At 48.9% G+C, this 8,995-nt stretch overlaps 1 protein-coding gene across 1 annotated transcript; it reads right to left on the bottom strand.

Moving 5' to 3' along the window:
• Positions 1–1,113: 1,113 nt before the first annotated feature.
• Positions 1,114–8,199, bottom strand: LOC105806815 (cytochrome P450 2J2-like). Its single transcript, XM_012640020.1, has 5 exons — positions 8,035–8,199; positions 7,367–7,508; positions 6,421–6,608; positions 1,426–1,567; positions 1,114–1,331 (listed from the first exon to the last, which is right to left on the bottom strand). Exons 1-5 carry the CDS (start codon positions 8,197–8,199, stop codon positions 1,114–1,116), a joined length of 855 nt encoding a protein of 284 aa, XP_012495474.1.
• Between the last annotated feature and the right edge of the window lie 796 nt (positions 8,200–8,995).

Raw genomic sequence — 8,995 nt, 5'->3', positions numbered from 1 at the left:
CTTGCTCAGGCTGGTTTCGAACTCCTGAGCTCAAACAATCCGCCCGCCTCGGCCTCCCAGAGAGCTAGGATTACAGGCATGAGCCACCGCGCCAGGCCTCATAGTTTTGCCTTTTCAAAGCAGAATCATATAGTATGTGTTTGTGTGAAAATATATTTTCATTTCTTTTGGGCAACAATACCTAGGAGTTGGGTAACAATACCTAGGAGCTGGACAACTGGGTTGTGTGGTGTAATGTTTAATTTTACAAGAAATTGCCAAACTATTTTCCAGCATGGTTGTGCCATTTCGCATTCCTGCCAGTAGTGCATGAGAGTTCCAGTTGCCCCACATCTTTTCCAGTACTTGGGATCGTCAGGGTTGCATTTATAGCAATTCTAATAGATGTGTAGTGGTATCTCATTTTGATTTTAATTTGCCTTTCCTTAATACAAGCAATTTTTTTAATAACAAGATTTGTCTGGAGAGACAATGTTTCAAAACTTGGGAACCCTTGTGGGCAAAGTAAAGGGAGTCCTTGGTGGAGAATTTGCTGGGAACAGTTATTATTATTGGCTGCTGGCTTTGCCTGGTGGAGACTGGGGGAGATCCTTCCCCATCCTAGCACTGTAGGGACCTGCACTGCTTCCCTATGGTCAAGAGAGGGCAGAAGAGGACAGAAAATAAGCTGCCTCCCCACCTCCCCTTTTTTGGGGGGTGGGGGTGCTTATCAGTCCCCAGCATCCAGAGTACTTGCATGCATTATTATATTTATAGTTTTGCTTAAAAGTTTGCCTTTCCCTCTGAACCTACATAGCTGCTACCTTGTGAGGCTTAATTCCCCAAATTAACATTGTGAACTGATTTAATGTCAGGATTAACTAACCTTGTAATGTCCTTCCCTACCAATGCATAACTAACCTAACCTAAGAACTGAGCTACCCAAACTCAGCTACCTTCGTAGAATCCTTGATAAGTCTACTCTCCAGTGTCACCCCACAGAGCTTGTGTTAGGGGGAACCATGAGCAGCTGAGCTGCGTGAACCCCTGTCCTTCCTCTTCTCTAACTTTGCAGAAGCCAAAAGAGACTGAGGAAGGACTTCATGGGGGACAGGCCTCCAGATGCCCAGCTGGCTACAGGCACTCTGCCCGAGGACCTGGGCTGGGGCTGCCCTGACGGGGCGCTGCACAGATCTCCTGGGGCTGGGGCTGCAGAGTGCCCCCAAAGATGTACTCCAGCCTGAGCCCCGGGCTCCCCTCTGGCAGTTGGAGCCGGAAGTTCTTGAGGAGGGTGGCAAACATCAGGAAGAGCTCCATTCGAGCCAGCTGGTCACCTGGACATACCCGATGCCCTGGAAGCAGAAAGGTTAGAGGGTGGTAGCTGTCCCTGTGTCTGCCCCTCCACACCCTCAACTACCACCCCGAATCCAGCACTGTGCCTAGTACCTGTAGAGAATGGCAGGAAGGCCTCATTGACCACAAAGTTTCCATCCTTGTCCAGGAAGTGGCCAGGGTTGAACTGTCGAGGGGTCTCCCAGCACTCAGGGTCATACAGCACGGAGGCCAGGTTGGGCAAGATGATGGTGACCTGAAGAGAGGAGCTGGTGTGGCTCAAAGAGCCTCAGATGGCCCTGACACTAGGCCCAGGTGAGCTCAAAGAACACCCAGTGTGCTTGCGGGAGTAGCCCAGGGGACCGTAGGAAGGTTCAGCAGGCAGCCCTCTCAGGGTGCCCTTCCTCAAGGCTCACATCAGTGAAGGAACTGAGCATGACACCCTCCTGGCTATGGGCCACCCGTCTTTGTTCTGAAGATTCTCAACCAGGTCTAGAGACACAGAGCCATTGCATCCTATGGAGAAGGCCAACAGCTATGGGCATGTCTGGAAGGGACAAAGTAAGGCACAGGTCAGCAAACACCGGGATGAGGGGTTGTGTGTGTGTGTGTGTGTGTGTGTGTGTGTGTGTGTGAGAGGGTGAGAAAGAGAGAAAGATGAGAAATGGAATGGCAAACAAAGAGAAAGGATAGAGTGATGGAAAGACAGAGAGAAGAAAAGGAGACAGAAAGCTTCACTCTTTAGGGTTGGGGAGAGGAAAACATAAACCTAACTCCAACTCTAACCCTCACCCAAACCCTAACTCCAACCCAGACCTTCACCCTTACCCTAATCCTAGCCCTCACTCTATCTCAAAGGAGAAGTGAGTGATTAGAAAAATAATCAGACTGATGAGATGCGAGCAGAGTAACTTCTGCTCCTACCATGCAGGCCCTGGGCACACACAGGCCAAATGGAAGCAGCATACAGAGGCCAAAGTGGAGCAAAAATGGGTTGGTTATAGTCCCAGGACAATGAGCTCCAGGATTCTGGGGAGGGTCTCCTACTCCATGGCTCATTTACCAAATACCATAGACTTAAACCAGCTACCCGTATAGGAAACAGAACACTGACTACAGGATTCTTGGTCTTGACAAAGATAGCTTGAAATTAAAAAAAAAAAAAAAAAAAAAGCTCAGAAGAGTTTGAAGCCTGCATCCATCCCAAACAGAATAAAGAATGTAGAAATTAAGCCTGTGTAAATACTTTCAGAAGGCACTTTTTTGTTGTTGTTGCAGTGCCGTAAGCTTAAGGGAGGGGCCTGACCCTTGCTATCTGGACCAATAGGGCGCCCAGACCTGGTCACTCCGTAGCTTTAAGCGGAGGTGTTGGGGAGGCACATGCTCTTGCTGCTGCCTGAGTGAGCCACACATTTCCCAGTTCTAGTCCTAGCAATTTCCCCTTTTTCCACCTGGGATTAAGTAACTTTCTGCATTGCAACACTTCTTAATAATCACCTTAAGAGAAAGAGGCTCCTAGCAAGATGCTCTCTTCACTCCAGAATTATTTGTATCCTGTTTTACATGATGTTCTGGCCTCCTTGCGCAGTGACTGACTGGTCTTAGCTCATGGAACAGGTTCAGAGAATAGCCTATCCAGCACACAAAAAGGGTGACTCTCCTTCTCCCCCATATTGTAGAGCCATCTGCCTGCTGGGTGCCCTCTGGGGACTCTATGCCAGCTTCTCCCCAGTAGATGGCAGTTTGGAGTTCACAATCAAATAGCATGTCAGAGAAGAGACAGGCTTGAAGTCTTGAAGTGCAACCATTGTATTAGGAACCATTGCTGTTGTCACTATCACTCAGCTGATGAGATGGTTAGGAACAATTTAGGAATATCTGTAACATTTAATGATCTACTGTCAAGCTTTGATTCCACTTTCAGCGTTCATCTCTCGCCCAAGTTGTAAAAGCTCAATATTGATTTCAGGTTATTAATAGTCCTCTGGAGCCTTTATCTAAAATCAAATTGGCAGGAAGGGCCTCTTAATAAGGAAATTTCGAATCCCAAATGGCATAAAACAGAGCCGAACTCTGGTCCTCCCTTCTTAACTGACCTAATTTGGCACAGCTTCTAGACAATCTGGGCCTAGGTCCTCTGCCATGCCAGCTGCAAGATGAACTGATGACGTGGTCCTATCCTCACATTCCCAGAGACACTTGACAAACCTATGAACTTGCTGGCCAACTCCTGCCAAGGACAGCTCAGTATCCGCCAATCAGACAGACCAGTGGGTATGCAAAACGTCTCCATTTAACATGTTGGTTCACTGCTTACCGAGAGAGTCATTTTTGGAGCAATACAAATAGCAGGGCATGTGGTAGAAAGAAAAAAATTTTGGCATCAGAGGGACGTGAATTTGAAACTCAGTTAAGTCACTTATTAGCGATGTGTTTGGGCAGTTACTTATGCTCTCTACGCTAAAATTTCCCTATTTGTAAAAAAGGAATAACAACAGCAGCATCTAAAGGATAGGGTTGCTATGGAGAAGAAATGTGTGGAGGTGGAGATCTCAAGTCTGACCAAATTAATAAGAAGTTAATAATGGCATCCTGGCAGGGCCCCTGGAGTCAAGTCGAGTCTGCCTTGAACCACAGTCATAAGTGCTGAACGAAGACAGTTATGGTGAAGAGGGGGCTCCCACACCTTCTCCCCCCAACGCTTTCCTAGTGTGCCATGTCGTACCATTGCAGCTTCCACTAAGCACAGGCTGGGCATCAGGGCAAAGTCAAAGCCTCTTTCTGAGGAAAGTCTTGGGGCTCCAGCCACCACCTCTAGGTATAGAGGAGTCACCCTGCACCAGGGCACCAAGGTGAGTGACTGTTTCATTTTCATTAAAGTGGCAACCTCACCACCTACACATCTGTGGTGTGCTATCTTTAAAATGCCATCAATGATCCTGGACTCCCAAGATTCACACCCTTGTGCAATCACCTCCCCTTGAGTTGGGCTAGATCTAGTAACTCACTTCTAATAAACAGAGTATGGTAAAAGTACTGGGATATCATGTCTGAGATTAAGTTACAAAAAGATTTTAGCTTCTATTTTGGGTGTTCTCTTGCTTGCTACCTCTGTTGGAGGTCAGATGCCCTGTTGTGAGCTGTGCTGTGTGGAGGAACTGAGGGTGGTCTCTAGCCAGTGAGCAGCTGAGTCCTGAAGACATCCATGTGAGTGAGCTTGAAGTGGAGCCTCCCCAGTGGAGTCTTCAGATGAGACTGCAGCCCCACCAACAACTTGATGGTTACTTCATGAGAGACCTTGAATCAGAGCCATCCAGCTAAACTGCACCCAGTTTCCTGACCCTCAGAAACAGGGAAATTATAAATGCTGTTGTTCTAAGCTGCTAAGTTTTTGGGTAATTTGTTACACAACAAGATAGATAAATAATTCAATGTCTATTGACATTGAATGACCTAGATGGCTCAGCAATACAGAACACCGCTGTACTGAATGACGGAGTGGGTGCAAAGCCCTCAGCCCACAGTACACGTTGGCAAAGAGCAGATGTTATCATGTTATTGTCCAGCTCATGTCAAAAACCCTCTTGGAAACCTGTCTCAGCCTGGATCACTAGAGAGCTGTAAACTTCAAGTATATTATCTTGGCTTCCTGTAGAAATGCATTCAACTTCATGTAAACTTTTACCTCTTAAAAGGGGTTGAGATAAGAAGCAGCTACTATTTTGGAGAATATTTCTGAATTTTTGTAAAACTCCTACTTAAGGCATTATCCTACACATTGCCCCCTGGCCCTTGAAAGAACATTATGAATGATGATCCTTCTAATAACTAACTGGATGAGCCAAAGCTTCCCTGATACAGGCATGCTTCCTTTTATTACATAATAAGATTCATAACTAACTGGGATTTCCTTTTTTTAATAGCCTTCACTCCAGTAAAGCTCAGATTCAAGTTTTATGTGCATATGAAGTAGCCGTTCTTTTTTTTTTTTGAGACAGAGTCTCACTGTGTTGCCTGGGCTAGAGTGCCGTGGCGTCATCCTAGCTCACAGCAACCTCAAACTCCTGGGCTCAGGCGATCCTCCTGCCTCAGCCTCCCGAGTAGCTGGGACTACAGGCATGCGCCACCATGCCCGGCTAATTTTTTCTATATATTTTTAGTTGTCCAATTAATTTCTTTCTATTTTTAGTAGAGACAGGGTCTCGTTCTTGCTCAGGCTGGTCTCGAACTCCAGAGCTCAAACAATCCGCCCACCTCGGCCTCCCAGAGAGCTAGGATTACAGGTGTGAGCCACCGCGCCTGGCCAAAGTTGCTGTTCTTGACTTATTTTTATATAACTCTCTTCTTCTCTCTCTGCTTATTTGGTACTTGTTTCTCAACCTTGTTATAAAAATGAAAGAAACAAGAAAGCCATTTCTGCTAGAAACCAGTTCTAAGGCACATAAATTGCAAATGGCCTAACTGTTCATCAAAAGGGTTAAAAATTACAAAACATCCATTTGGTGGAACATTATGCAGCCATTAAGAGTAACGGAGATCAGTGGTTTTCAAAGTGTGGTCTCTGGACCCACAGCATCGGCACTGCCTGGGAATCTGTTAGAAAGGCAAAGTCTCAGGCCCCACTGCACACTCTGGGAGTGGAGCCCAGCAGTGTCTGTTTGAAGAAGCCTTCCAGTGACTCCAATGTACCTGGAAGTTTGAGAACCACTGATCTAAAAGGATCTGAATAATATGTTAAGTGAAACGAAGGATTCAGAATGATATATTTAGCATAATCACAACTATGTAAAATGTATTTGGATAAAAAAAGATTAGAAAGAAGTACATTATAATGTTTGCAAGGGTTATCTCTGAGCAATAGGGAACTTTAAAAATTATCCCTTGGTGAGTACACTCTTTTATAAACAACCCCGCATCCCAAATGCCATAGATAGATGATAGATAGATAGATAGATAGATAGATAGATAGATAGATAGATAGATAGATGGATGACTGACTGACGGAGAGCTGGCAGGTTGGCAGAAACCATAGCAGATGGCCGTGCTGGGCAGGAAGGGCATGCTCTGTAGGTACCAGGGCGGGCGTGGGGCTGCGTAGGGGCTGCCTACCGTGGGCATGGGGTAGCCGCACACACGGGTGGAGGTCACACACTGGCGCACGGCGCCCACGGTCACAACACTGCTGAGGCGCTGTACCTCGTGGAGGACAGCGCGGGTGTAGGGCAGGTGCTCGCGCTCTTCGTAGCAGACAGCTGAGGCAGCGCCCAGCACCTCGTCCAGCTCCTGCTGCACCCTGTCTGTGGGTAGCTCAGTGTGGGTCTCGGGAGGGCGCCTGAGGCCTGGCCTTCCCATCCCGCCCCACCGCCCTCACCCCAGCCAGAGACTGCCCAGAGGCTCATGACCCCTAGGTGACTCCACCTAGGTTACTCCTGCCTCCCCTGGTCCCACGGGAGCACGCCCTTCTCTGAAGCAGAGCTAGCTGCTTATGAACGAGATTTTGTAGGGTTTTCTTTTCCAGGGGCTACTTGAGGGAAAGAAAAGGACACAGGTTTCAACACCCACTATGTGCCAGGTGCTCTATATACAAAGAGCATTATGAGGTGGGAACTGCTGTCACCATTTTACAGATGAGGAAACCGAGGCTCTAACTGGACAGATATTTTTGCCCAAGGTCAATAAAGTGCGGAGCCAGGATTTGAACTGAGGTCGTAGCCAGTTTGTCCCTGAGAGAATTCCAGCCACCTTTTTCCCTCCGTGACTGTGATCTTGAGGTGGACATTAGCACAGGTGCTGCATCATTGCAGTACGTGCTGAATCATTACTGAATGAGTAAAAGAATGTTGCCCCCTTTTACACTGGTTCTGAGAGGTGGAATGACTTGCCCAAGATCACACAGTAAGTAGGGTGGGAACTGAAGCCCCTCTTGACTCAAAGCCATGAACACTTCTTATACCACAGTGGTGAGAGAGCAGGCCCCGGCCCCGGCACCACAGAGCAGGAGTGATGGGGTAACAGGCACAGGCAGTCAGCCAGGGTAGAACCAAGGGCCCCTCACCCTGGACGTCTCTGTGCTGGACCATGTGGATGAGTGCCCAGCGCAGGGTGGTGGCTGTGGCGTCGGTGCCTCCCAGAAACAGGTCGATCACCACCTGGATCAGGTTCTCCTCGTTGAATGTGGAGACAGGATCATCCATGGCCTGGCAGGCGGTGGGGGGAACAACTCTGGGTCTAAAATTCTCTCCTAACAGAGCCCTGGTGTCTCTTTGAGGCCTGACCTGTTCTAAGACTTGTGGGACCAGAACTCCTTGGGGGTCTGACCCCTGAGGAGGACCTGAGTCCCAGAATTACGCTGACTGACTTTTTTTTTTTTGGAGACAGGGTCTGGCTATGTCACCCAGGCTGGACTCAAACTCCTGGGCTCAAGCGATCCTCCTGCCTCACCTCCCAAGTAGCAGGGACTACACCATGCCCGGTTTGCACTGACTTTTCATGAGGGACTGTCCCTGACATTAGCCAGAGCTTCTGCTTCCCACCCTACCCTTGGTTGCAGAAGCCATCCTTGGCCTGGGAAAAGGTAGGGAGGAAAACCCTATTTTAATCCAATCTTTCAGGGTGCTCTGAAAGCTTATAGACCAAGACAAAAATGAGGAACCAAGACCACGGCTTAGAAACAAGGTGCAGCCTAGAAAGATGGCCCCCTCCATTCCTCTGCATCAGGCCCACCTTGGTGATCTGGGCCAGGTAGCAGCTGATGAAGTCCTTGGGGGCCTCGGGTGCCCCAAGCTTGTGCCTGATGATCTCTTGGCGGATGAAGCCCCTCACAGCCTCTTTGTACCTGAACATCTCCTGGTGTGGTCCTGGGAGGTGGCGGAGGGCCCAGGGAAACATGTCGTACAGCTGTGGAGAGAGAGGCCCACCCAGGGCCTACTCAGGTGCCAGCATGAGTCAGGGGGTCTCCAGAGTGGGCTGCAGCCTCTGACATGGGCAACACAGGGCTGCCTCTCATCTGAAGACCTCCAAAATAATCTAGACAGAAATGAGAGCAATGGTAGCAGCGATTGTGTTCGGGGCTAAGCTAGGACGTTTCGGAGCCAGAAAGCTGCATTTCTGAGGACATAACTTGCTTCTTACTCCCTGCCCATTCGCGCTGAACCACACAAAGGAGGATTGATGCTGTGAACTTGTCAGCTTGCTGAACAAAAGTCATCTAAAGGACCCAGACTCAGGCCCCACGGTCTCCCTCCTGCCAGGCCCTGGCTGAGGCTCCTGCCTGCCTTGGGCCTCCAGCCGTCCAGTGGCCTGCGTGCCTGCCTCCCCAAATGCCAATTACCCGGCGCCACACGGTGCTGACAAAGGCCAGGCCAAAGTCGATGGCTTGAGTCAGTTCCTGGAAGATGGGATCCTCCGAGAGGAAGCAGTAGCCAAACACGAGGGCCCCAATGACTCTGGCCGTGGACCTGACAATGGATGCCTGAGGGTCGAAGGGTCTACCTGAGAGTAGAGGGGCAGGGCTCAGGCTGAGGAGACACAAGGAGCACTGCCCGAGCACGCATCCAATCTTGTATACAGCCGCTCATTTACTTATCATTCGTTCATTCCCGTTCTTCATTCATGCACCCTATAAATGCTTACTGAGCACCTTCTATGAGCCAGCTCTGTGACAGGTGCTAGGTTTGCAGAGAGA

Source organism: Propithecus coquereli, unplaced genomic scaffold (genome assembly GCF_000956105.1).
Source record: "Propithecus coquereli isolate 6110/MARCELLA unplaced genomic scaffold, Pcoq_1.0 Scaffold10, whole genome shotgun sequence".
Classification (NCBI taxonomy): domain Eukaryota; kingdom Metazoa; phylum Chordata; class Mammalia; order Primates; family Indriidae; genus Propithecus; species Propithecus coquereli.
The sequence above is the reverse complement of the archived record's forward strand: the minus strand, read 5'-3'. Positions and strand labels throughout refer to the sequence as shown.